The following is a 27,766-nucleotide window of genomic DNA, read 5'->3' as shown; positions in this document are numbered from 1 at the left end:
ATCAAAGTTGTATTCTAGAAAGCATAGGTTTGGGAAAATGTAGGGTTAATTTTTTTCAAATGTATTTTTACTTCCTCTTTTTTTCAAAAAACATCTTCCACATTCAAACAATAAACATGTTCACTGAGCCGAGCACATACTGGCCTTTTTCTGAGTTACATTTCCAATAGTTTATCTCCATTAACAATCCAATTTGAAAAACCAGTCAGCTCATTTCTAAGATAAAAGGTTGTCAGAGTAGACCCATTTGATTCCATCAACAGCGTTTTTTAGGATTTATTTACATAGCTTCACAGTAGCAAAGTCGTAGGAGCTCAAAGTCCCACATTTCTCAGAGCTTAGATTCACGTTAATGTATTACGTCCACACTGTTTTGTTTTTAAGGATGAGATCAAAGAAACTAGAGCCGAAACAATTATTTAAAAATAACACTTCGGGAAATGAGACCCAAAGAATACACGCATTGATGAATGAATTTCACACATGAAATTCTCCAGTCCACCCTAGAAGTAGAAAGTCTAGGTTGTTGGTGGCGGTGTCGTTTCCCGGTAACTGCTGAAGATTATGACAGCCTGTGTGACATCATATTCAGCTGTGGAGTCATCACCATCAGAAGAAACAGCGATAGGAGAATTTTTAAGATGACACATGTTTATTACAGAGCTCAGCATTTAAAACTGTTGAAACATCTTTACTTTCCTTGAAGGCCAGGAGCTGCTTCCTGAATGAAGGTTCCCCGAGGTTCCCTTCCTGACTGGGGACATGCTAGGTAAATCCCTTTCCACTTCCAGTGTTTCCACCTTAAAAGCCTGATTTCAGCGATCCGCTCTTCTGATCTGTTTTCTTTAGAGAAAAAATAAATCTGTGCTCTTAAACCCCCTCCCTGCAGTTCTGTTCCTTTGATTTCTGTCTTTATTTTGCATTTGGGGTTATCGCCCTCTGCTTTGCAGTTACAACGCTGAGTCAGTTGCCTGCCTCCGTCTTGTACTATTCTTTCTCTCTCACTTTTTGATCATTATATGTCCTTAGGAAGTAGTTTCCATACAGTGTCTCTGCTTCTTATTTCTCTTTCCTCTCAACCCTGCAGTCTGGGTCTCTCTTCCATTCCTCTCTCACCCGGTGCCTCCCTGGCCACTGTTGTACACGTGGTCAGGACACGCCAGCCACCCATCAGCAACCCCCATCTCTTCCTCTTCTCTGTAAGCTCCGTTCACCTCGCCTTCTCTCCCCAGTGGTTTCTAGGACATCTCTCTTCCTTCTTTTCCTATCCTTCGAATTCCTGGCACTTTATGTCCTTTGGTAGCTCTCTGTCCATCTGCTGAAAGGAAATGTTTACACTTTTTTTTTTTTTTGAGGCAGAGGAGGAGTAATTGGGTTTATTTATTTCTCTATGTATTTATGTAATGGCAGTACTGGGGTTTGCACCCAGGACCTCAGCATGCTAGGCACGTGCTCCACCACTGAGCTGCACCCCACCCCCTACAAGGTTTTGATCCTTGGTTCTATTCTCTCTGCATTTTATTCCTTACCTCCCCCTTTCCACTTCCACACCTACTGCTCTTTACAACTCCGGTGTGGCCGTGGCTTCTGAACGTTGCCCTTTGGTTCTAGTTGACTGACGGTCCACCATCTTTACCAACATGGCTCGCCGGACTTTCAAATGCAGTTATGTCCAAAACAGTAGCTGGCAGCTTATGAAACTCACTGAAGGTTTTCTCCCGTCTTCTCTCTCTGTTAAAGGCATCATCACTTCCTTAGATATCCGGGCCCCAGCACCTTGGAATCACACGTGATTCAGCCCTCTGGCATCTTGCACCTTCAGTTTTGTCAGCGGGCTCTGAGTCTTGGACTCCTGGCCACGTCTACCTCCTCCTCATTCCCTCCATTGCTGCCACCCAAGTTCTGCTCTCGACTTTTCATGGTTAATGGCAACGGTCCCTTTAACGCCTCTGGCTACAGTGTCAATTCTGGCTTTCTCCAGTCTTCCTCCAGTCACTTGCCAGAAGGATCGATGAGTGTGTTACCCTTTTCTGATAACGAACCTTTGTATTTTTGCCACCACGTTTTAGGAGTAATCTGCTGTGCAGCAGTAGATAACTGTTGTAGGAAGCCTGATTTCTGCTAGTGAGATGAGATCACTCCTGAGAATTCTTTTGACCAGCTCCTTGACACAGTCTATTCGTATTGCAGTTCATTGTTAATACATTTTATCGTTGATGTATTAGGGCAAATTTTTACAAGTCTACACTGTTTAGTGAACTCGGTAAATACATCAGCGCTTAAAATACGACCCAAATTTCTATCAGTTCAGTAACTGAACACTTTATACCTTGGGAGAAACCTAGCTAGATGTTTCCCATCACCTGGTGGTTCTTAAAAGGCATTCTCAGCATCCTAAGTGTCACATGTCCCACTCTGATTTATGTCCAACCTCTGTGGACCAGTTAAAATATCATGATTCTACTAAATCAAGTGGCGTGCAGAGCCAATTGCTAAGTCAGACCTAAAGTCAAATATCTGAAGAAAGTGATTGGAGATGGAAAATGATTCTTTTATAAAAACTTTCTAAAATTTAGCATCTAGAATTCTCCTTTGCTCATATTTATATGAAGAGACACATAAAAGGAGTCTCCAAGGAGTCCTTTGCAGGGCACACGTGCATGTATGTGAAGCCTCAATCTTTCTTCCTGGAGGCTTCCCACTTGTCTCCATTTCGGAAGTGATTTGATGTTCTAATTACTTTAAGTGTTACAAGTGCTAAAAGATAATTGGTTTCTTGTCACCTCCCTTTAACCTGAATCAGTATGTTTTATGGTGGTCGGAGAACAGTACCCTTTAATTATTCCAAGAAGGAAACTGTTCTTTACCATTTGAACGTTTATATATGTCTGTTAATTTAGGGGTTAATTTAAGGGTGAGAGAGAAGAGCTCTTTCTAGGCTCATATTTAATAGCGTGTCTCTTGCATTTTAATTACAAAAGCGCTGTAGTATATGTCAACAGTGGCCTGGGGTGACTGTGGTGTCTGTTGATTTAAGTGACTCTCCTAATGTTCTGTATCTAAATTCAGGAGGCAGTACAGTAGCTCTGTCCCGAATTTACAAGCTCCAGGCCATACGAAAGCTTTTTTTTTTTCCCTTCCTGGTAGAATAGTGGTCAGATGGTTCATGTTGTCTGTTTGGATTCTGATGAGTCTGTTGGTTTTGTTTAGGATGACGGTCATAGGTAAATGGGGGGAAATATAACCTACTTTCCGTAACTTAACATATGTGTGTGATGTCTGCCAATAAAAAAAACACACCTGCCAAAAATGTGAAAAATGCATTATATTTTATGCAGGTGACTTATACTGGAGGGAACATGGTTGAAGAGATTTTAATTAAGAATATGTGGCATCTTAGGGGACCTAAGAAACAACTCTACAGGGCTCTGCCTCAGCCATCTGGTGTTTGAATGAACATTTTTGTTTTTTATTGAAATAGGATACAAAGCCCATTTCTTAAGAGTTCAGTGGATGGCATATTAGAAAGGGTAGCAGACCCTTGGAATTTAGGATGCTAATGGAGCATGGCTTTATTTGGCCAGAAAAGTCTTAGAAATCATCGATCTGATATTGTACCACTTCACAAAGAAACTTCAGAATATGCCAATGTATGTGACTGCTCAGGGCGGGGTTATGAACGTGGACTTGGGATCCAGATGGCATGGCTTTGAATCTCAGCTCGACCACTGAGCTTTTCCTATGCGTTAGGTATGACGCTACGTCTCGAAAAGAGGTTTCCGTTCCATCCTCGAAAGCACTGTGGCGGTGGGTTTTATTTTCCCATTTTTCAGATAAAAAGACTGAGGTTTTCAAGAAGTTAAGAAACTTGACCCAGGTTAGCACGGTTGTTCCAAAGACTGGAACCTAATGATTGCCAGGGCGTTTACAGGTACCGTGGACCAGTCTGTGTTCTGGCTTTGACTTCCTCAGGCAATATGTCTTCCAGCACGACTGTTGAATTTTAACACACGCTCACGTGTCAAGGCATCCCATATTCTGAAAATAAGCATTTGAAGTTCATGTTCATAGTAAACACCCAGCTCAATATAGAATCTCAGTAAGACTGTATCAGGTTGACAGTGTTGCTCTCCGTTATGCAAAATTGTGTGTTGTTATCCTCTTGAAACCAGTACGGTGAAATCCTGGTACCAGTAAGATCAACAATCGTCTCATCCCCTGAGACCATTATGTTAAAGGATTTCTTGTCATTGGAAAGAAGATATAACACATTATACACCCACTTGAAAGAAGTTGAAAATGTTGCGATGACACAGCGTTGGCATGATGTTGAAAGATAGGCAAATAACTTATGTAGGTTCTTATAAAAATAGCATTTGCTTCCTTGATTTAGTCCCTGAATATCGGACATAAAGAAAAGAAATAACAGTTGCTGGCTGAAATTAGGCTGTTTGGCACTAAGTTCTACCTTGGAATGACTTTGAAGAGAAGTCAGTATTTTACAGTCAGATGATGGTTTAAATTAATTGAGCCCTTTCCCTCGGACAGGTCAATGATGTTTAGTGACAGGTGTGTCATTGGTGTGGCAGGTAGCCGACTTGACAGACTGTGTTTCCTTCCAGGAGTCCCTCCACTGCCTCCCTTTCCAGTCTTCAGAGGTCAGCTGTCTCCCCATCCCTGGGTCTTGCTTAGGGAGGTTAAGACTGACTTCATTTCCATTCATGATTTGCGAATTTGCCACCATCTTCCTGAATCACTTTCAGCACAGTTGTTTCTTATTTCATCTACCTCTTGGCAAAGGGAGTGTCTTATTGGATCAGACACTGTGTTTTATACCTCTCTGCTTTGCTTCTGACGTTGACATCCAGCTGCCTGTTGTGACATAGAGTAACTGTTCCACAAAGTTGCCCCTCCCAAATGGAAGACTGTACCCCCGAGAGCCCCCCATGTTCTGTTCCAGAGCTCTGAATCTATCAATCATGAATTCACTTTTGGTAGTTCTAGATCACACATCCATTGTTTTGAGCAACTTCCAGAGGTAGACATTTCCTAAATCCAGTATCTCCTATATGGGATTTCTTCTCATCTGTGGCTCCATTAGCAGGAATTGTCTGGGTCTCCCGTGGTTTCAGCCTTCAGTTCTAGTGCGATCATATATATTCTCTCTGAGAATTCTAATTAATTTGTCGGGAGGCCACGTGCCCTGTTTAATCCTTACAGCCGTCTTGTTTTCGACCATTTCCAAACCTTTGGTATGTGCTGTGAGATAAAAGAACTGTAGAATTCTGGGCAAACCTCCTTTATGTTGTATAAGAGTCAGACTGCTCTTTTCACTTTATTTCTAGTTCTCTACTAGCGTGCTCCAAAATCTTATATACATAGAACCTGCAGCTCACTTGGGAGAAAAAAACAAGTCTCATTAAGATAGAATTTTTCAAGGAGTACAATTTCCCATATTTGTTCTGTCTACGCACAAGAATCCTGAGGGGTCCTTCAGCGTCAGCCTTGAGGACAAAACAAAATGATTTATTCAGAATGACTGAACTCCAGGGTGAAATATTATATAGTCTGATTTCATAAATACTTAAAACAAATAAGTTTTGATAATCAAACAGAACTAGTCTCACTTATAAGAACACAGCACAATAGCGAGGTAGATAAAAGATAATAAAAAATAACGTGAAATAATTTTGGTGGTTTTATTTGTAGATTTTTTTCCCTATGTATATGTTTCTCTATATTTCAATAAATGGGTTAACATCCCACATACTGCTTTGAACCTGGCTTATTTTTACTACTGCTTTCCATTATATGGATGCACTGTAGCTGTAATGCCGTATGATTTATTGGGCATGCCAGCTGTTTACAATGTATGTAGTCACCGAGGGTGCAGAGGTGAACATGCAAATGTACGTCTCTACATTTGAGTGCCATCTGTCCTGGGAATTGGTTTGGTGGGTAAAAGGATGTGTTTGGTACCTATTAGCTGTAAAGAACATCACCAGATTGTCACCTAGGAAAGTTGTCTCAATTTCCACCGCCCCTGAGATTTTCCCTCACCACCTGCCAACGTGGAGTGTTTGTCAGTCACTTCAATGTTTTTTGACAGGATGACAGGGAAAACATGCCAGTGAATTCACAGCACTGTCTGTTACTGGGTTTTTGTACCACGTCTCATAGGTCTATTGGCCACATGTATTGGTTTTAACCATTTTTCTTTGGCGGGTAATAGTCTTTTCGTATTTCCTAACTCCATCCATGTAATAACACTGCTCTTTCTCAGCTGTTCTAAAATCCTCTTCACCTAACAGCATCTTAGATATATTTTAACTCGTTCTTCCTTCGTTCTATTGTCCATTCTTTTCTAACTGGTCCATTTTTATATTCTGGCAGAATATTTCACTTTCAGTGACTCTTTTCTTTGAATTTTTCTATGAACTTACATTTTGTTTTCTGGGCAAATATTAGAACCATTGTTCTATGTGCTTACAGATCACACATGTATAGGGTAAGTTCTAAAAGTCACTTCCCAGCTCCTCCTCACTAAGGAATGAGTCTCACCCCTTGTCCGGTGTGACTGGGAGAGAGTCATTAGACTGAAACTTTCCTGGGCGCCCTGGATGGTTATTGATCCCCACCCCATTTGGCCAAAGTATTTTTAGCTTCTTATTTTAAGGCTCTTATGAGTAATCTCAAAGAGTTTAATGTCTTCTTTTTTTAATTGTTCAGTGTTCAATGGTTAAGTCATGAGTCAATGTTCTTACAAAAATCCTAAGTGAAAGACTGCTTCTCTCTCTTCTAAGATGCTCTGCAGACAAGCTGGTCTTCTCAGTTCTGTGATGGTGTTAGGGAGTGATGGTCCGTCCTTACCCAGGCAGTTACCAACAGCATGTCCACCTGAGCAAACAAAACTTCTCCAAAAGCAGTGAGTCGCTTGTCTTCCAAAAGTCCGAGGGCCCCCTACTGAATGAATGCACAAGTGCTGCCATTTCTACCTAGAAGTACTGTTGTCCAAAGGTTAAGTATTGTTCTAACCTCGCTTCTTGCCTCCTGGCTCCTGTGACAAGATAAACACTCCTCCGCTGTGCCCTGCCCTCTCCTCCAGCCTGGATTTACTACCTCTTTAGGTTCGGCAGAGAAAGAGCCCAGTGTATTTTTTTTTAACTTAAAATAAACAAATGGATCTGACCCCACCTCTGCCCATTCCAGTCTGCAGTGTTTGTTCTGTGGGTGGCCGAAAGAGATGGTTTGTTGACTGACAAATGTCTGACTGTTGAGACCTTAGACTAAGAGATTCAGAGAGCAAGCCAGCCGACGACCTGAGCACTAGAACTGTGAGTGAGGCCGGGAAAGAGTGAGAACCAGGGTGGGGCTCCGGATCCAGGAGTCTCCCAAGGGCCGACTTGGGCAGGGTGCCAGGGGGAGGCCAAGACCGACTTCTGGAGAAGCCAAGCAGTAGAAAGAAGCAAAGACAACATCCATCCAAGGGAACAGGGAAAGAGGGGAAAAGAGATGAGAAAATCAGAGGGAGGGAAGGAAAAGAGGAAGGGGAGGGAAGGGGGTGGGAGGGAGGGAGGGAGGGGAGATGAATGACCTGTAGGGAAAAGGAAGACCCTTCTGGAGAGGCATGGAAAAGCCCCCTGAGGCAGGAGCCCGGGGGGAAGTTAGCAGACACAGATCTGAGGAGCAGCTGCCGGCCACCGCCAATGTCACGGAGTTTCCTCAGAGTCAAGTTCTGTGCTTCCACCCAAAGTAAGAGGGAGGGATGGAGGAAAGGGCATGGTCAGCCCAGCATGGTTATTTGAGAAAATAGGAGGCTGGAGGGCAGCTTGAGTCACTGCTGGCACCACCCCTGCCTCCCACAGCTGCATCCCCGCTGACCGGAGCCAGCAGGGATCCCTGCTCAGAAAACAGGTCCCCTTCCTCATTCCAAGATGAAGCTCTCCGTGTGTGTGTCATTGTGCCAAAAGGACTAAACGAAGAATCAGAAACCTTTGTTTCAAATGACCCTCCTGTCTCCTCTTTACTGAGTACTGGAAATTCCATTTAAATGGAATCTTCAAACGACCACGAATTACAGAGACTCTGGTTCAATTTGGAAATGCACTAGCTCATTTATACTGTTAAGAGCAGATCGAAGTACCAGTAATCCGTGACACTGACCCCATGGGCTGAATTAAGCTGGCGCCGCCTTACCTATTTTATCATTTTAAAATTTAAATTTAAAAAAACCAACTTTTTTTCTAGACTTAGAACTCAATCTAGTATATAGTACATAGTCAAAGCAAGACAAGATATTTACTATTCCCACAGCTAATAGGCGATTTTAAAAACACGATGATTTTAGAAAATAAATTTACGGTTGGGGGGAGGGGTGGGTGGAGAGGGATAAACTGGGAGGCTGAGATTTGCAGATACTACTACGTGTAAAATAGATACACAACAAGGTCCTACTGTGGAGCGCAGGGAACTGTATCCAACAGCTTGTTACAGCCTGTGATGAGAAAGAATGTGAAAAGGAATATATATGCATAACTGAGCCACTATCCTGCACACCAGAAATTAACACAGCATTGTAAATTGACTATATGTCAATTAAAAACATGACGATTTGATAGAATGATCTTTAAAATCTGGTAAAAATATGACTAAATAGCAACCCACTGAAATAGCCTTTCAGGTGTAAGTATTACACTGTCTCTTCCAACCAATGTGTATATATGAACCTTTTTGATTAGACGTTATTTTTGGTTCTATTAAAATTCATTCTCTTTTATCAAGTGCTCATTTCCATTTTATTCTATTATTGTAATATGTTTAGGGTAAACAGGACCATCAAACGTAAAGCCCATTACAGTTACGTGGAGAAAACCTACTTTTTACTACGCACTGTGTGCCCCTTTCTAGGCGGTGCCTTCTCTTCAGTGCTGGTTAATGGTAAAAAACAAATGTTAGAAACGTATTTCAGCCTTTTTTTGTTTCTTTAGTAGAGGAAAGCCATTATCTAAATTAGTCTTAGAGAGTATAATTTTATTTGCTGATCTCAGTCGTTGGGAGATGTTCTCACAGAAAACAAGCAGACGACTCCGAAGCGTTGTTGAACATGGCTGAAATCCACATGTGGCTGGTGATTCCGAGGGACGTCAGTGGCTGTTCCGCTGGCTCCACGCTGTTCTCGTTAGGTCCTTGCTCTCTTTCCTCCCACTTGATCTTGACTTTCAACATCGATCCCTAACATCTCCTTAGCTTGCAGCATGAGGAGCGAATGTCGCGAGATGGAGGAAGCAGAAGAGAAGTCTTGGTGATGTTTTCATAGAGAATGTTTGATGACGTTTTGTTGTTGTTGTTGTTTTGTTTGTTTGTTTGTTTAAGAAGCATAGAATCTCAGAGTTTGAAGGTACTTCAGAGGTCGGAATTGATCTAATTCATGCCTTTGCTCAACGAATGAATTTCTTCTATTCTATGCAGGATTCCAGTTACACACTGGACCAGACTTCAGAGAATGTATTAGGGTTTGGAGGAATCTCAGAAAAGAGACTTAATGATGTAGCTATTATGTTGACATATTTAGTTTGAGTCTCTATGTGATTTTTTTTCAAAGGAATGGGATTAAACAGCTGTGACATAGAATCGGTCATGAAAGAAAATCCACTTGAGGGGTAAAAAAAAAAAATTACTATTACTTATTTAAGGCTCTTCTTTACCAAAATTTGGAAGAAGGAAAATTAAGTGGGATGACACTTGGGAAATACAAGGCAGCTGTTTTTACCACATTTAGTGACCAAATGGAAATCACTGCCTTCTTGAGATTTCATGAAAACAACAAAAAGAAAAACAAAAACAAAAACAAACAAACAAAAAATGCCTAGCAAGTGCTGGCGAAGATGCTGGTAAAAGACATTCTGCTAATTGCAGTCAGTGATTTCATTCACTTTCCATTTCCTTTTATCCTCATCCCACTTTATTTTTTTCCCCTCCATTTCTTTATTGGAAACTAAGCAATGTCTTTCCTGAGCCATTCTCCATACACTTTTGCAGTCTGGTTCCTGACCTGACAAGATGCTTTCATTTTGAGAAATATCCCTAAATGTTCCTACAGTTCAGCCACCAAAGAGAAGAGCCCGTTTAAAGACTGAAACTTTGTCTTACTTAAATATTCTATGGATTTTTAGTATGGATGAGCATTGGATTTATTCTGATGACTTGATTTTTAATTTTTAAGTGACTGAGATTGATTTTTCAAATAACTGCTTTTCAGCTATACTTGTTTAGAAAAAAAATCTAGCCATAATTTTCATATCCCATATAATTCATGCATGTACTGGAAACCATCCCCAGTGGGTTTATATACATTTTTTTTCCTTCTAGTTTTACTGAGATAGAATTGACAGACAGTACTGTGTAAGTTCAAGGTGTACAGCATCATGATTTGACTTACATACATCATGAAATGATGACTGCAGGAAGTTTAGTGAACATCCATCATCTCATACAGATACCAAATTAAATAGAAAATAATTTTTCCTTGTGATGAGAATTCTTAGGATTTACTCTCTTGACAACTCTCATATGTAACACACAGCAGTGTTAATTATATTTATCACGTACATTACATCCCTGGTGCTTGTTTATCTTATAACTGGAAGTTTGTTCCTTTTCACTATCATCATCCAGTTCTCCTCCAGCCCCCGACCTCTGGTAACAACAAATCTGATCTCTTTTTCTTTGAGTTTGTTTTTGAAGTATAATCAACCTCCAACACTATGTTAGTTCCTGGTCTACAACATAGCGATTCGATATTACTATACATTTCAAAATGATGACCAAGATGATTCTAGTTACCATCTGTCACCATGCAAAGATATTATGTAGTTATTGACTATATTCCCCACACTGTGCATTTCATACCTGTGACTCATTTATTTTATAACTTGAAGTTTGTACCTCTCAATCTTCCTATCTATTTCTTTCCTTCCCCCAACGCCCTCCCCTCTGACAACCACCTGTTTGTTCTCTGTATCTATGACTCTTTCTGTTTGGTTATGTTTGTTCATTTGTTTTCTTTTTTAGAGTCTACATATAAGTGAATGTGTCTTTCTCTGCCTGACTTACTTCACTTAACATAATACCCTCTGGGTCCATCTATGTTATCACAAATGGCAAGATTTCGTTCTTTGTTATGGCTGAGTAATATTCCAGTGTGTGTGTGTGTGTGTGTGTGTGTGTGTGTGTGTGTGTGTGTGTGTGTGTGTGTCTGCACGTGTGCGGGTGTGCGCGTCATATCTCCTTGATCCATTCATCTGTTGATGGTCACTTAGGTTGCTTCCATATCTTGGTGGTTGTAAATAACACTGCAATGAACATAGGGTTGCGTATATCTTTTTGAATTGTCCTTTTTATATTCGTTGGATAAATACCCTAGGAGTCGGGATTGCTAGATCGTATGGCAGTTCTATTTTTAATTTTTTGAGAAATCTCCATACTCTTGTCCATAGTGGTTGCCCCAGTTTACATTCCCACCAATTGTGCAGGAGGGTTCCCTTTTCTCCATATCCTCGCCAACGCTTGTTAACTTGTTTTCTTTTTGATAATAGCCATTCTGGCAGGTGTAAGGTGGCTTTTATGTACATTTGGAATAAAACCTCTTACATTAAGATTCTATTCTGTAATGGTTTCAGACATAGCTCTAGATATATTATAGAGACAAAGTAGAATTTAATACTAGCTTAGCCCCAGGATATTATAGAGCTTGTCAGAACTTTTAGACAAGATTCAGCACAAAGGATAGAGTTGTATTTCAAGAATACAACGTTGCATCAAACTATTCCTCATCTCTCACTATCAGTGAAGCACTAACCATGCATCTGGGATCAAACTGGATGCTACCAGAAGAGACGGCTGCCATGTTCTGGAGCCCCCATCTTCCCCTGATTCAGGCAGGAGGCTGGCTTCAGATATCAGGACGGTAGAGTACTGAACTAGAAGAAACTCATTTCTAGACATAGCTTCATCAATTACTGTGTGGTTTTAAATAACTATCTCAGTTTCCTTGATCCTTAGTATTTTGTTGCTGATGTCACTGGTGTGAAAGTCTACTCGTCTCTAACGGAGTTTTGAGAAACGGGATTCATATTAACACCTTCCACGGTGCAAGTGTTCTTATTCCCAACTTACTGGGATCCATGCTTTCTACATTTACTCCCTGTGCCAATATATTTCGGGACATCCTTCATTTGAATAGCAAGCTGATGACCTTTAGGGATCTTCCCGTGATTTAATACAGGTGTATACATACTCCATCTGCTACAGCACACCTCCGTCCCAGAACTGAGTAAATTTTAAATGAAAAGTACCCCGAGAGATTTCTGAGACAGTGCTTGACTTCGAAAATCACAGGGATTTTTTTTTAGGAACTCAAAATAAGAAATGTAAATATTCATTTAAAAATGTTTGCCTGTTTACTGTTTGAAAATAACTCTCCTTGATGCTACAGAGAAACAGCATGAATAATTTCGTAAATTTTGTTGAGTGATATTGTTAAGTTGATGGGGATACAGAACGGCTGAGCTACGTTCCCCACCCTCCAGTGGTTAATTACTCCCTTGAAAGTGATCAGTAAGCCACAAGGCTGGTGAAATAAATGCTCTGCTAAATGTGTTCAAACTGTAGCTGGAGCATAGATTAGGCTGCAGTGTATTTAGGCTCAGGGAATGGGCAAAGGCTTTGTGAAAGAGGTTTGCAGGAAAGCTAGGCCTTGGGAGATGAGTTGGATTTTCAGAGAGAAAGAGAAAGTGGGGACTTTAGACAAAATGAACTACACAAACATGATCTGAAAGAAGGTGAAAGAACATGGCTATCAGAGCGGGATGCACAGACTATGCAGTGAGATGAGAAACTAAGAAGAGAAGTCACTCAGATGGTGATAGACCTTGAATGCTTCTGAATGCCATTTGATTCTACAAATTATGTATTTAAAAAACATTTTTAGTGAAATATGGTTGATTTGTAATGTTGGGTTCACGTTTACAGGAAAGTGATTTGGTTATACATATACATGCATATATTTCTTTTCTTTCAGATTCTTTTGCATCATAGGTTACTACAAGAAATCGAATAGAGTGCCCTGTGCTAGACAGTAGGCCCTTGTTGTTTATCTGTTTTATAAGATTCTGTAAATTACGTAGTTTTAAACAGTTAGTCTGAATGATAGAATGGAAATTTGTAAAACTGGAGGCCAGAGCATTTTCCTGAATCCTAGACCCTGACCACCCGCAACCTGAAAGGGTTTCCACCCAGCTTTGTCAGAGATGGCTGAAACGCAACAGACCCAAAGCCAACCTCCGTCTTTCCAACCTCACTGACAACGCAAACCACTCAGTCACCCACTCCAGAAATCCGGAAGTTATCTGCACGTCTACTCCCAGCTAATAGTCGCATTTTATTTTTGCCACCTGCTTCCTAGGTGTCCCTGACACCTGGCCTCCTTTTGACATCTCTGAGCACGTTATCCTCCACCCGCACCCCTCCCAGACCTGTTTTCCACCTTTCCCGGCCCTTCTTGGGTTTTCAGGGGCTGACGCTGTAGACTGCATCACTGGGCTCCCTTGCCGCCTGCCTTCCCGATCAGGAGAGGATGTCCAGGTCGAGGTGCCAGCAGGGGAGCAAAGACCAGAAGGAGAGAAGTTCATTCGCTGTTTGTTTCCTCCCTCGTTCTGTCCCTGCTTGAGTGACAGGCTTCTGTCTCTGTAGTCGGTTCCCTTCATTGTGCCCATGCTTCTGTAAATAGTCTTTTCCTAAATTTCTCAACACTGAAAACTCTTCGGGAAATTTTTCTTGCCGGAACTCTGGATGCTATAATCTCCTTTGCCAATCAGGTTCTGGACCTTGGCAACAGATTTCTAGCTGGTGTTTCTTTCTGGGTTTAGAAAACGTGCTTCACACTGCTTTGGAGAGCTGGCTTTTCTGAACATGTGATGTTGTGACAGTTTGTAAAAGAGGAGAGTATTCTATATGACAATTATACAGCAGGCACATTACGTAACTAATATCTCAGGTTTGTAAAAATATGCATATACCAAGTTGAAAGGAAAATGCCATCGTCCCCAGCATAATTGTGAAATGATTGCAATTTTTCTTTTCTTTGTCTGTTTTTTTGTCATTTTTCCCCTGGAGGTAGAGAAAACCAAGACAATCTCTCTTCCTCTCTCCCTCTCTCAGCCTGTGTGTGTGAGCATAATTGTGAAAAATACTTTACACATTTTTTCATGTCCTAAGAATACTGCAAACAACTTGTTTGTTTACTTTCTGATCCAGATGCTAGAATTGAAAGAAATGCCCCTGAATTTTACTTAGGAAGCCTGAGTTCAGTGTATAAAAGGACACTTAAACAGAAAGTCTAAAAAAAACAGGGAGATGATCTTTTTATCATCTGAATAATTAACCTATCTGAAAAAGGGAGGCTGGGAATCCTTTCTAGATGCCCAGGAATTTGAATTTAACTTGAAATTAATATGTTATTGACAACATTCCCTCCTGTCAGATGTTTAAATTTACAAGAGCATTTTGCATAACTCTTTTCTGCACTCCTCCCAGACAACAGGTTACTCTGGTCCCCTTATCTGTTGGCCGACTTTCTGTTACCTTTGATTAGCTCAATAATAAAACCTTAAGACTAGATTTCTTGTTGAACTGCTTCACATTTTTAATGAGCTGGATAATTTTTCTTCTATGATTATCTGAATATTTGATGCTTATCTGGTGTACTTTATTTTTTTTTCTTCTTTTTTTTTTTCGCCATTTGATCTATTTCCAAAAATGAAGTCTCAATAAAACCTAAATTACAGGCATATTTAAACTGTTTCAAAAGTATTTCATTTGCCCAAGTTGAAACTCTTAACTTGAATTTTGTTAGAATGAAAGTACCTTTTTAAATGTTATTTGTGTCCTTATAAATAAAGATAAAATTATTTGTCTTTGGAAATACTTGAAGTTTAAATGACTTTTAAAATGCTGTTTTATAGGTTTGGTATAGGAATTACTAAATTGAATGTACTACTTCAAGAGAATTTTTATATAGTTTTTGTCCACTTTTGTCTTCATCTCATTTTGTTCCCGTTTCTTTAATCATTAACTTCTGTTTTGACTGTATTTATAGCTTTACTAGCTGCTTAAGAATATATTTATATGAAATATATTTTATTTTTCAAATGATAGATTTATGTAGAGTATTAATCAAGGGTGATATATAAGGACAGGGAGGAACTTCCTTCATTTTACAGATAAACCAGTTTGGATTAATTTAAGGCAAATGGTTGAAATAAATGTGATTAGTTCAGCTTTTGATAAAGGCAGTTTCACTTTGAGACAACCTCAATTTTCAGATGTAAAATAATTAATAAACAGAAACTGACTTCCAAGCTAGAATTCTGCCAGATTTCTTCTTTAGAATCTAATGAAGGAAAATAAATAAATTATACCTTAGAATTTTCCCAGCAGAAAAAGTAAAGATTTTCACTGTGGGATTTTAATTGTATTAATGAAGACTTCACAATAAAATACTTGCTAATACAGTAGGGAATCTGCATCTTGTTGCTGTAGCCCAGCTGAAAAACATGTGCTCTTTTGTGTCTGTGTTTTGTTTATTTATATAGAATGAGTATCATTAGATGTTCATGATATTTAAGAAACCTGGAGTGTGTGGAAGAGGATACATTGTTTTCAATGTAGTTTGATGGTCCTCAGAAAATTAAACACTTTCCCCTGCCTCTTAGCTTTTAGAATGACTGTTCCCTACCACCAAATGTGTGCCACTTTTCGAGTTTCAGGCATCAAAGTGAAAAATAATACACAATTCTCAGAAGCGAGTGGTGAAAAAAATTATCCGAGAGAAAAGAGAGTCATCAAATAAACTGGGGGTTAAGTACATATCATTTTACTCTAGGGTAAAGACAGGAATGAGTTAACATTAAATACAGAAACACTGTTGCAGTATTTCATGACATTTATGTAACTCCTTGATATTCAAGTAGAAATGACTATTGCATAGGTAAGACCTGTGGTCTTTTTGCCAAGCAGTACGTTTGATTTTTTTATGTCAGGTTGATTGTTTATAGCTGACATTGAAGAGAAACAATTATTGCTCGAGTAAAGAATGTTTTGTTCTGTTTTGTTGTAATGGTTTTAATTATTGGGCAATATTTTGTTAAAGTCAGCATTATAAATTGAGAAACGAATGGAAAATGAGAAACACTTTACTCATCTCCTTAAATTAAGGATTACTATAAAATTTTGTTCAGCTATAACAAAAATGTCCATTCTTCAGGCTATGTTATCACCCACACTTTTATTTATAATAGCAACTATTTAATGATCATTTCTGTGTGCTCATAATGCTTGCCATCCTCTATCGTGGACCACATACTAAGGACTTGTTACACATCATCTCAATTTTCCCAGCAAACCTATAGGGTACAAGTTACTGACCTGGTTTTATAGACGAGAAATCTGAGGCTCAGAGAGGTTAATTTCCTTCTAGTTCACCTAGCTAGAAAGTGGCAGATCCCAGGTTCAGAAAGATGTGTAGAGACAGACATTTCTGGAAGAAAAGGAAACACTGAAGACTGATTTAGGAGAAACGAGCACAAAAATAGGAAAATTTAGCAACGATGAGGTCTGAGTTAAAAAGACAAAAATAGACAAGGATGAGAAGAAGGAATAAGATGGATGGAGTGGAAGTTTAGTTTCTTGATTACTTGTCATTTGCTCTGGAAACTTTGAAACATATAAAAGAAGAGAGAATAAAATAATGAATCCTCATGTACCCACCGCCCTGTTTCAGTGATTACCAACTTGTGGTCAGTTTTGTCTCCTGCATAAACCTCGCTGCTGCTGAATTATGTTAAAAGCAAATCACATATGACACATTGGTTCATTTCATCTGTAACTGTTTCAGTATAATTCTCTAAAAAATAAGGGCTTTCTTTTTTTACAAGACATAAATGATCAAACCTAAAAAAATTCATTAATATTAGATATCTCGTCAATATTGAAATTTCCCTGTTACATAATGTCTTTTGACAGTTGTTGAATATTGCTGGAAAAATGTCTCAAAAACTTGCCAAAATGTCAACCTCAAGTTTACGTTAGAAAAACATTTCAGTCAGGCTCTCAGTGTTACACTGCAGTAACTCTTTTAATTTCCTGTTGACTTCATACTTTATTATTTATCTGTGCTCCATCTTTTTCATACCCATGCGAGCCCAAAGTGTGAGCCTTCACTGACCATAGCCCCAGAGGAAAGCTTGACCTCCAACCATGAAGTATATGCTAAGAGCATCCAGTGACCATCACCTGATCTGTTTCCCTTCCTCCCTTTTAACAACACACTGCACTCCATTCAAACACTTCTTTTCGTTACCACCCATTCTCTCCTTCCCTTCACTCTCAGCACATCTGTAGAACCTAATTCTAAGGGAAGCTCTTCCTCTGGTGTCCATCCCATCCCATTCTGACACCACTGAGATCACGTACCATTAACTGTATTACATCTTCCTTATTTAATTCTTTTGGTGTCCACCCTGCTTTTCCTGTATGCCTGCAAATGCTTAATTTTCAATGGTTAACAAAAAAGAAAAAAAAAAGACGTGGATGGATGAATGCATAGATAAATAGACAGAAAAAACAAAGAGCTTGGTCATAATTTTATTATAGCAGATGTCACATTGATCTATGGTTCTAGGAACAAACCTCTCATAAAACTATGTGCTCCATGAGAGCACACTTCAGGGAGCCACTGAATTTCAATACAAATCTATTGCATACCTGATGTAGTTCAGTGATCCCTACTTTGGGAGCTGAGAGTAACAGTAAATGCATTCAAGTTACGTGGAGTTCATTATGGAAAGATCTAACTAACCCAATACTTACAAGACATCTATTCAGAAAGATCAGGTATGTTTTAGCCTAACAAAATCATTTTACAGCCTTGTGAAAACTTCTCTAAGTAAAACCTCTATGTTAGACTAAAACATATTGGTATTCAGAGTGTAAGGCTGAAACTTACCAAACAATATTATAGTGCATACTGTATGTTGCATATAAAATTTCACATGAAATGGACACGTTTACTTAGGCTGTAGAAAGCTAAGGAGCAAAAAGCATTTATTCTTAATACCAGGCTCTCTTTTTTTCTGAAATCCATTTAGTACATTGCTTTCAACAAGCATTACTGACCCAGAAACTATCTATTTCCTAAGTGGATATTTTTCTTGATTTCCCTTACTCAATTCTTAAGCATTCTCTAGTTGTGTTGAATTTTATTATAAATACAGTTATTAAAGAGCTCTGTTGATTTTTTTTTAATTTGAACTCCTTATTAGCTTTTCTTCTGTTGGGAAAAAAAAATAAATCCTTCTGTATATATGCAGGTAATTTCTAACGAAGTCTGAATCCTTTCAAATAATGCTTAGTATTTTGAAGCATAAAAGGTATAATATTCATCTTTTCAATTTTGAGGGTGATAATGACCTTTCCAAGGCTGCAGAATATTAACCCAAGGTATACTTACGTTTCATTCAGTATCTAGGTCCTCTAAAAGCATACTGCTAATAGTGTTCTATCCTAATGGATTACAATGGGAAAAAAAAACAATATAGATTTCAGAATTAAAGTTCTGAAGATGGTGAAACATATTTCTAAGGAAATGCAAGTAATTCCATGTCAGCATTGTGGTAAACATTTTCTATCAAATCGATCGTGCTTTTCATTTTTTTTATCACTGCCTCACATTTAAAAAAATGATTTCACTGCATTTATAAGCATAATATTACAATAAAAATGCTCTTTAGTCAATAAGGTTCCATAGAATTTAGATATTTTCAATATGAATGTTGCTATCAGATACATTTCCCAAGATACTATTTTGTTCAGGTGTTTTCTATTTCAAGGTTTATATGGCTCTCAAGGTCAAGTCTAACCATGTGTCACATTTTCAAGATCCTTTGTAATCTGTATAAATCCTAAGTAAGTTTGTTCCCTACTCTTAAGTGGGATGATTTTTGTGTTTAACTTTACATTAATTCGATAAACATTTATTAAAATATTACTGTTATCTTCATTCTTATCTGTGCCTCTGTGTCTGCAATGCTAGCCTTCCAGCTTCAGGGGCTAAAAAATAATATTTATTCATTATTTAAGGCTTATCCATGAAGCCCTGTTAGTCTGTTTCATTCTGCTGGGTACCCACTCCTAAGAACCACGTACATACAGAACATCTTTTTTTTTTCCTTTCTCAAATTACTGTTACAGTGTGTTACTTAACAGCTCTAGTGTCCTCTTCAAAATGGCCTTAAATTGTGTCATGAATATGATGTTATCATAAATTTATTATCAGGTGACATTATTTTAATTCAGTGTGTCTGGGTCACTTCAGGAAAATTTACTACTATGAGAAAGATAAGTAGAAACTGATATCCTTGAGTCAAGGTCTCTGAAACTATTAAAAGATGCAAATTTCACTCAGATCTTAAAAGTGATCCAGAATATCTTTCTAAGACATGTCTAAGTCTCCCATTGCTGATGAATGCATTCATTTCTTTACTTTTTCCTTTATCAAACAGGAATAAAACACTAATTAATGAAGAAGAGAAGTATTTTAAAAGTATATAATATAGTAGTTTAGTGAATATTACCTAGTGTAACTGGTTTCGGCAATGACTTATAAAGTCCTTTAAGGTACCTTCTGAAAATCCTTATACTAATGAGGCATTATCACTTTCATTCCATTATATATAGTCATTGTGGTTACTTCTACAGCACAGGGCAATTTAGTTAACTAGCTGGGAATGTGATACCTTCAGATCAGGTTTGGTATTCCTCATTTCTAATGATCATTCCTTTCCAGAAATGTAACCCACTGTTCAGGAAAAAAAAAAAAAGCTACATTTTATTTTGCCTTTCTTGGTACAGCTGAAATTTTCTCTAGACTTTACATAATTTTCCAAGATCTCTACTGGAGGTGCTGGAAAGTAGAACTCCTGATGTTACCTGACTCAGTTGACATCGGGTAAGCTTGTCAAAGATGTGTGATCTGGCCTCCTGAACTCTGCTGCGCTGTATTGTCTGTCACGCAGGAGAGAATGCCACTTGTTGTATATTTGATGTGCTAGAACCATCCATTGGCTGAGTGACTTCAGTTACTTTTTACAAACAGAAACCTTTATTTATTCTGGAAATGTGTTTTTGTCTATTTCCAAAGTCCCAAGAAATTGGTTATTTGAGACTATCTGGCAAATTAGAAATAAATTCTTAGGGGGAGGGTAGAGCTCAGCAGTAGGGTGCACGCTTAGCATGCACAAGGTCCTGGGTTCAATCCCCAGTGCCTCCATTAAAAAATAAATACATTAATAAATCTAATTACACCCCCCACCAAAAAATAAAATAAAATAAATTCTTTAGATAGGCTGATTAGTTTTTTTAAACAAATACCATGTTGTAGAATAGTTTCTTTGTTTTTAAAAAATTCCTTTCTGGATTCCTCAAAAGACTAGGAATTGACTTACTGTATGACCCAGGAATCCCGCTCCTGGGCATATATCCAGAACAAACCCTACTTCAGAATGACACCTGCACCCCAATGTTCATAGCAACACTATTTACAACAGCCAAGACATGGAAACAGCCTAAATGTCCACCAACAGATGACTGGATAAAGAAGAGGTGGTATGTTTATACAATGGAATACTATTCAGCCATAAAAACTGACAACATAACACCATTTGCAGCAACATGGATGTTCCTGGAGAATGTCATTCTAAGTGAAGTAAGCCAGAAAGAGAAAGAAAAATACCATATGAGATTCCTCATATGTGGAATCTGAAAAAAAAAACATAAATACAAAACAGAAACAGACTCACAGACATAGAATACAAACTTGTGGTTGCCAAGGGGGTGAGGGGTGAGAAGGGAGAGACTGGGAGTTCAGAATGTAGAATAGATAAACAAGATTACACTGTATAGCACAGGGAAATATATACAAGATCTTGTGGTAGCTCACAGAGAAAAAAAAAGTGACAATGACTACATGTATGTTCATGTATAACTGGAAAATTGTGGTCTACACTGGAATTTGACACAACATTGTAAAATGACTATAACTCAATAAGAAAAGTTTTAAAAATTAATTAATTAATTAAAAATAAATAAAAATTCCTTTCTGGTTAAAAAAAATTAGTGCCAGCCTGCTCCAGACATATATTTTTAAAGTTATCTTGTAAAATAAGTTTATTATATGGACATTTTTATGTCTTTATCTCAATGTCCTTACCATTCATTACTGCATAGTAAAATGCATTAATTAATAATTTGTGATTGTGATTCAAAGGTGTTTCGTGTGTTCAGTTTCATAGAGTATGTATGAGACACAGGTGAGGTTGTTATCACTCGGTCCTTCCTTCTTCCAGCACCTCATTGCCCATTTATAAATAAGGAAAGGATCATGGCAAGCCATTGGAATGATTGAAATTGTTCATCCTAAAGAAAATCTGACTGAGTATGTGTTTCGCTGGTAGTTTGAAGAGTGTCATCAATTGTATAATTTGAGTGTGGTCCGGTGTCTTCTTTGAGCATCCTGTTGAAGTAAATCAAGCTGAGCTTCTCTATTATCCATGCCTTTCTTCATCTTCTAACACATTTGCCACATATCCATTCCATGATCCTGCCTGCATTGTCACGTGTCTATCCCCAGGGCACTTCATTCCCTCTCATTTCTTTGACAGTGTTTGCTCCTTGGTCTCCATCGCTCTTTCCAGCACCACTCTTGTCTCAATTGCTGGCAATTTCAACAGACAAGAGATGCTTCCAAAGACCAATTCCTTTCCCATCTCTCCTCCCGCCATCTTGTCCTACATGTATCTGAGCCATTGACTCCCAGTCATGTCCTTGATAGCATCCCAGTCTATGGCTGCAGATCCTGTATCCCCATCTGACCGCTTGTATTTATACTTCTGGTACCTCTGCTGCCTGCTAGTGCCCAATGTTCCTTTATTTACTTGCTTATTTTTAACTTCCTCCTGTGGAAATTTTCAGAAGTTGAGAGAGTGGTATAGAACACTCATGTACCACCAGCTAGCTTCAACAGTTATCGATTGGTTGCCAACTCTGGTTCGCCTTTTATAATGTGAAGTAAATATAAGGGGACATACAATTTTATCTGTAACCTGTATTAGAATGTATATTTAAAAGATAAGACATGTCTATAAATTTTTATTTAAAATTCACATTTCCGCTCTCCAGCCATGAACCTTTGGCCAAGTTACTCTCTGAATCACTTTCCTTATCAACAAAACAGACTAATTCCTGCCCAGCCAGCTTGTGGTGGGACTTAGATGGGCTGATAAAGAAAAACTGACACACAGCACTGTCTTTCTTATCTTTTTATGATTATATTACTGTCAGTGTTAAAATTCCTTCATAGTTAACTGTCCTTTGGCGCCAGCAAGACCTCACATTCATTGATCCTACCCCCATTTCACTGCCTCAGCATCCACCACATCCTCTCTTCTCTCTTCACCTAATTTCAATGCCGTGGTCAATCATTTGAGCCATTCCACCCTACACCCACCCTCAGTGCTCCTTCCTTCTCTCACTTCGTCATACTCTTCTGGCCAGAACTGCATCCACGGTCAAACCAAATTCTTTGCCTGATCCGTGTCAGGAGCACTGCACAACCACATGGACCGGTCTCATTTTAAATTTATGATCCAGTGAGTCCTGAATGCTGCTCTGCACACACACAGATGCTCTGCACACCTGTCCCCTTTTCTATCATCCTAGGTGACAGCTTCATGCCCGTTCCTCACACCTCGAACATGTCTTCCATAATCCAGGACCTTCTCACTGAAGACCTTGCCTTCTGCCTCACTGAGAAAATGGAAGCGTTCAGAGGAGAATTCCCATCACTCCATGACCACATCTGCCCTTCCACCTGCATCTGCACCCTCATACCTGGCTTTCTGCCTTGGTGGCAGAGATGATCTTCCACTGGGTTTTATTCCCTGTGCCCTAATGACTTTATTTTTGCACTCGATCCTATTTTCATTGCCCACTCACAGACCTTCCTCTAGAAATTCCTTATTTCCCCGTCCCACCTCCCACCATCATTAATTTCCACTCTTTCCTGGAACATTTTCTTAGCGTTCAGTCCTGCTCTTATTTCTTTCACCTTAAAACAAAAAATACAACTTCTCTTGTCTCAGCTTTACCCGCAGCTACTGCTCTGTTTCTCTGCTTCTGATTGTAGCCGAACTACTCAACAAGGGTCACCTGTCCCTGCTATTTCTAGTCTCTGTCCTCTCAATCGCTCTTAAACCCCTGCCCCCCGTAAAGCTTTTGCTCTCACCACTCCACTAAAACTCCACCATGGATCTCATCAATAACCTGTATATTCCTAATCTGATGCCTGCTTAATCCCAATGTCACTTGGCCTTGCAGTAGGGTATGGCACTCTTGAGGACACCCTTCTTCTTGACACATTGTCTTCACTTGGCTTCCAGGATGCCCACTTCTCTTAGTCTTCCCTTGCTGGCACCTCCTCTTGTATTAGACCTTCTTACTATTCATCCAGTCTCTCTTGATGGCTTGGATTTAATGGTCATCTCTACACTATGACACCCAGTTGATATCTCTGGCCTAGACCTCAATGTTCCACTTGGATATCTAGGACCCTCAAACTTAACTTGTCTTCTAAATCTTTTACCTAAAATTCGGTACAGCTGCACCCTCACCTGTTTCAGTTGATGACCACTCTTCAGGTTGGTGAGCCCCCAAATCTTCGAGTCATCCTCTTTTCCCCCTCTTCCTCACATTCCCACATTCAGTCCATCCAGAAGTCCTTCTGGCTTAAAATATCCAGTGTTGGCCACTTCTCAGCATCACTGATGGTGACTGGTACCAGGAACATGCCTGTCCTAACCACCATCACCTCCCACTGGAATTGCTCCAGTAGTTCTAGTTGGCCTCCCTGTTTCCACCCTGCCTCCCAGCCTTAAAGTCTGTTCTTAATACAATAGCCAGAACAATCCTTTCTTAGACATAAATCAGACCATAGTATTAACTCAATAATAAGCCTCAACACTCATAACCTTATTCAAGGGGAGAAAAAAACCCCAAAGGCTTTAAAATGCCTTCAAGGTGCTGTGATTCCCATCTCCCTTTCTCATTTTATTTCTACCCCTGCTGTTCCTTGAACGTGACGTTGTGTCTTAGCTTTGCTAGTTCCCTCTGCCTGGAACACCATTTCTCAAAATATCCATCTTGCTGGTTTCCTCAATTTCTTTTATGTTATTGCTCAAAGGACATTTTCTCAGCATCTCAGAGACCCACCCTGAAAACTACAAACCCCTGCTTCTCAATTTCCGGGGACCTACAATCCCCCTTGTGCTGCTCCATTTTTTCCCCCAATAAAAATCATCTTATAGCTTAGCACATAACGTATCTATTCTCTGTTTTGCTTGTGGTTTCTTCCCCCATTAGAATGTAAGCTTCACAAAGGGTAGGGGTTCTGTGCTGCTTGTCTAGCGCATAGTAGGTGGTCAGTTGAATAGATTTCCCCTGCTTTCAGCATCATTTCCCTCCCCTTGCTTCTCAGTCAATAATGGTTCTGTTTCCCACAGTTAACTTGGACTCTCTCCATTTTAGGGGATATTAATTTGATATCCTTGAGATATCTCCCCTGCATTTACCTTTTTAATCATATCTCCCTTTTGTCCATTTTTTTCCCTTTTACTTGTTCTGTCTGGTAAGCTAATTTTAGGCATATGGATTTAATTTTCTGGTCTTCAAGTCTTATACCTTTTCTTATCTTTGGTCCTTTCTTGGCTATATTTCTATTTCTAGAACATTTTTTTTTCTCTGCCCTAGTTCTCCAAGACTTTCATTCTTAAGAACTAGTTCCAGAAGTCTTGCTTTTCCCTGGAAAGGTTTCCCATGAAAAACTGTAGTCCTGATTTCCACTTGCTACCAGCCATCCCCTCCATCGACCCGACAGGAAACCCTGATCACCAAGATTTGGATTCACGCTTCACTCAACCTTCTACTGAAGTGCAGCTTCCCTTTGACTTAAAGCTGGTCGGCAGTTACTTGGTGTAACAGATCTGTATACCGTCCTTTGTTTATTTTCAATATCCTTTTTTATCTTCTATTTTAGAAAACTGCACGAATATTTGTGTATACATTTATATACGCTATGTATTGAATTATTTTCTATTGAATTCGGTTTTTGCTGAAAGCAAGCAATTTCTAGATCTTTCTCTATGGGGTGTCTAACATTGTTTCCTATTTTCTCTTTAACAGGTCATTGCTTTAGTGATGGATATATTCACAGATGTGGACATTTTCAAAGAAATAGTGGAGGCATCAACTCGAGGGATCTCTGTATACATTCTGCTTGATGAGTCCAACTTTAATCATTTCCTAAGTATGACTGAGAAACAGGGCTGTCAAGTTCAGCGACTCAGGGTAAGAATTTCCTGGTTTTTTTTTTGTTTTTTTTTTTCCCAAGGATCTTATCTCAGTCCAATCTAGGGCATGTGAAGCTATGTTACTGCAAATATATATCGGATACTTAAGGTGATCCCAGAAATGTCCCCTTGTACCTTTTGGAATGTGACCTCACCATCTTTATGATGGTTTTACACGATGCTTTACTTGATGGTGGGGCACTTAAGCTTCTGAATCAACTTTGCTGCTGGTCATAATTAATGCTTCGGTTTTGCATGTCCAGCCTTGAAGCCGCTGGCTTGAGTGATTCTTTCATTCAGCGGGCATGACTCACTGCAATCATCTGGCACAGTGTTTTCAGTTACATCTGAGTCTTTTAAAGGAGGCTGGATTATTTTGACATCGGGCGACTAAAACCTGCAAGAACTTCTTGCAGTAGGATCCTAAGTGACTTACAAATCCATTCTGTGTAAATGTAAAGTAGTATTTCCTATTTAAGGTATGTTAAAATACATATGTAAGTCACTGTTTTCCTTGAGTACTACTTTTTTGGGTGGTGTTTTAAAATTCGCCCTTCACTATGTTGTTGTTGTCGTTGCCTGGTTTTAAAAACTATTTCATGTATACTTTTTGGTGACTAATTTTTTTATATTGACACATATCTTGCTTCTCAGAATATCCCCTTTCTAGCCATAATTTTGACTTTGTATTTACATACTGTTCTAGAACATTCGAGTGCGGACAGTAAAAGGCCAAGATTATCTTTCAAAAACTGGAGCAAAATTTCATGGAAAACTGGAACAGAAATTTTTGCTCATTGACTGCCAGAAAGTTATGTACGGTTCCTACAGGTAAGATCATGGCGTTGACGTCCAGCATCACCAGTCATTTCTAGAATTTTTTAGTTTCAAATTTTGATGTCATCTGTTTAGTTATTTCTTACAAAATAAAAGAAAAACCCTTGCATGGAAGCTTGGAGCCTAGAGTTTCAGTTGTGGCTGTGGCTGTGAAGAACATTAAGTCATTGGACAAGTCACAGAACTTCCTGGGGCTTCAAGTTCTTCCTCCCAAAATAAGGGAGTTGACTAATATCTCAGCTTTCCTACAGCTCTAAAATGCAAGAAGTGTTGCTGTTCCTTATGAAAGCAGTATGAACCATAATAATTGTTCATAAAAATAGAAGTGGTTTATCACCTTGAAGAACCAGTCTAATGGACTACTCTGATTTATTATTATTAAGGATCTGATAATTATCAGATTGTCATCATGGTACTGCTGAAAAACCATTTAAGAGTCCAACTGTTAAAAATGCCATGGTGGACAGTAGACAAGGTTATTCAGCCCCAGATCTACTCTCTGGCATCTTTCCAAGCCACCCCGGCTGGCATGTATCCATTCTCCTCTAGCTTGGCTCTTAGGTTTCATTCCCAGACTCTTACCCCTTATTGGACTGATCTGCAAGGCAGTTGTTTTTATCGCCATTTGATAAGTGATGAAACTTAAGTTCCAGAGGCTTTAGTCACTTGTCCAAGACATCACAGCTAACAGCCAGAGGCAGTCCAGGACTGGCGCAGTCTGGGTCCAGCTGGCTCCAAAGTATGATGCAGCCCCAATTCTCCCTTATCCATTCCAGGCATCAATCCTGAATGGAACACACAGTAGGGCTATATCAACAGGCAGCCAATAACACCAATAAACATGTGAACCGCTGGGTCATCAGAGCAGAGCAGACTCACCACTAAAGACAGTGGGAAGAGATGTGGATGTGAACAGGATGTGAAGGGGAACTCTGGCCTCTTCTCTTAAGAACTTAAAAAGCCCACAAGAAGGAGGCAACACGTTGAAGGCGCTGGTCGTGGGCGAGTTACCTAACTTGGCTGCACTTGAGATTGCTCCTCTGTAAAAGGAACCTAATCATCCATCTTACCTCGTGTCCTTGTCGTGAGAATGAAGTGTCAGAGGCTACGTTTTAGCTGAAAACATCAGCTCACTTTCCCTTCAAGCTCCTGGACCCTTTTCTGAACATCTTTTTTGGAGTTTTAAAGGAGAGCTTGTTTGGAGCAGAAATTACAACTCGTGCTCGAAGTGAATGAGCTCTTTTAAAGACTCATTATATGTGTGTCTATTTGTTCAGACCCACTTGGTTTTAGAGATGTTTTCACTGCAAGTTTAATTAAAACGGGAGCTCACTTGACTTACTGGATGGTGTTTATTAGTTTAAGCTCATCATAATGAGTGCTTTCTAGGTTGATTATTTAACTTGACTTCTAAG

General features: G+C 39.3%; 1 protein-coding gene and 1 long non-coding RNA gene across 3 annotated transcripts in view; both read left to right on the top strand.

Moving 5' to 3' along the window:
• Window positions 1-27,766, top strand: part of FAM83B (family with sequence similarity 83 member B) — a 70,623-nt gene that overhangs the window by 33,868 nt on the left and 8,989 nt on the right. For both annotated transcript variants that reach the window (XM_072944797.1, XM_072944796.1), the window contains exons 3-4: window positions 25,348-25,512; window positions 26,221-26,345. In XM_072944797.1, coding sequence (XP_072800898.1) covers window positions 25,348-25,512; window positions 26,221-26,345 — 290 coding nt within the window. The remainder of the gene's footprint in view (window positions 1-25,347; window positions 25,513-26,220; window positions 26,346-27,766) is intronic.
• LOC140687571 (uncharacterized) lies at window positions 634-7,193 on the top strand. The gene is made up of 2 exons (XR_012061956.1): window positions 634-769; window positions 6,804-7,193. It is a non-coding gene; the product is annotated as an uncharacterized lncRNA (long non-coding RNA).

Source organism: Vicugna pacos, chromosome 20, assembly GCF_048564905.1.
Source record: "Vicugna pacos chromosome 20, VicPac4, whole genome shotgun sequence".
Classification (NCBI taxonomy): Eukaryota; Metazoa; Chordata; class Mammalia; order Artiodactyla; family Camelidae; genus Vicugna; species Vicugna pacos.
The sequence above is the reverse complement of the archived record's forward strand: the minus strand, read 5'-3'. Positions and strand labels throughout refer to the sequence as shown.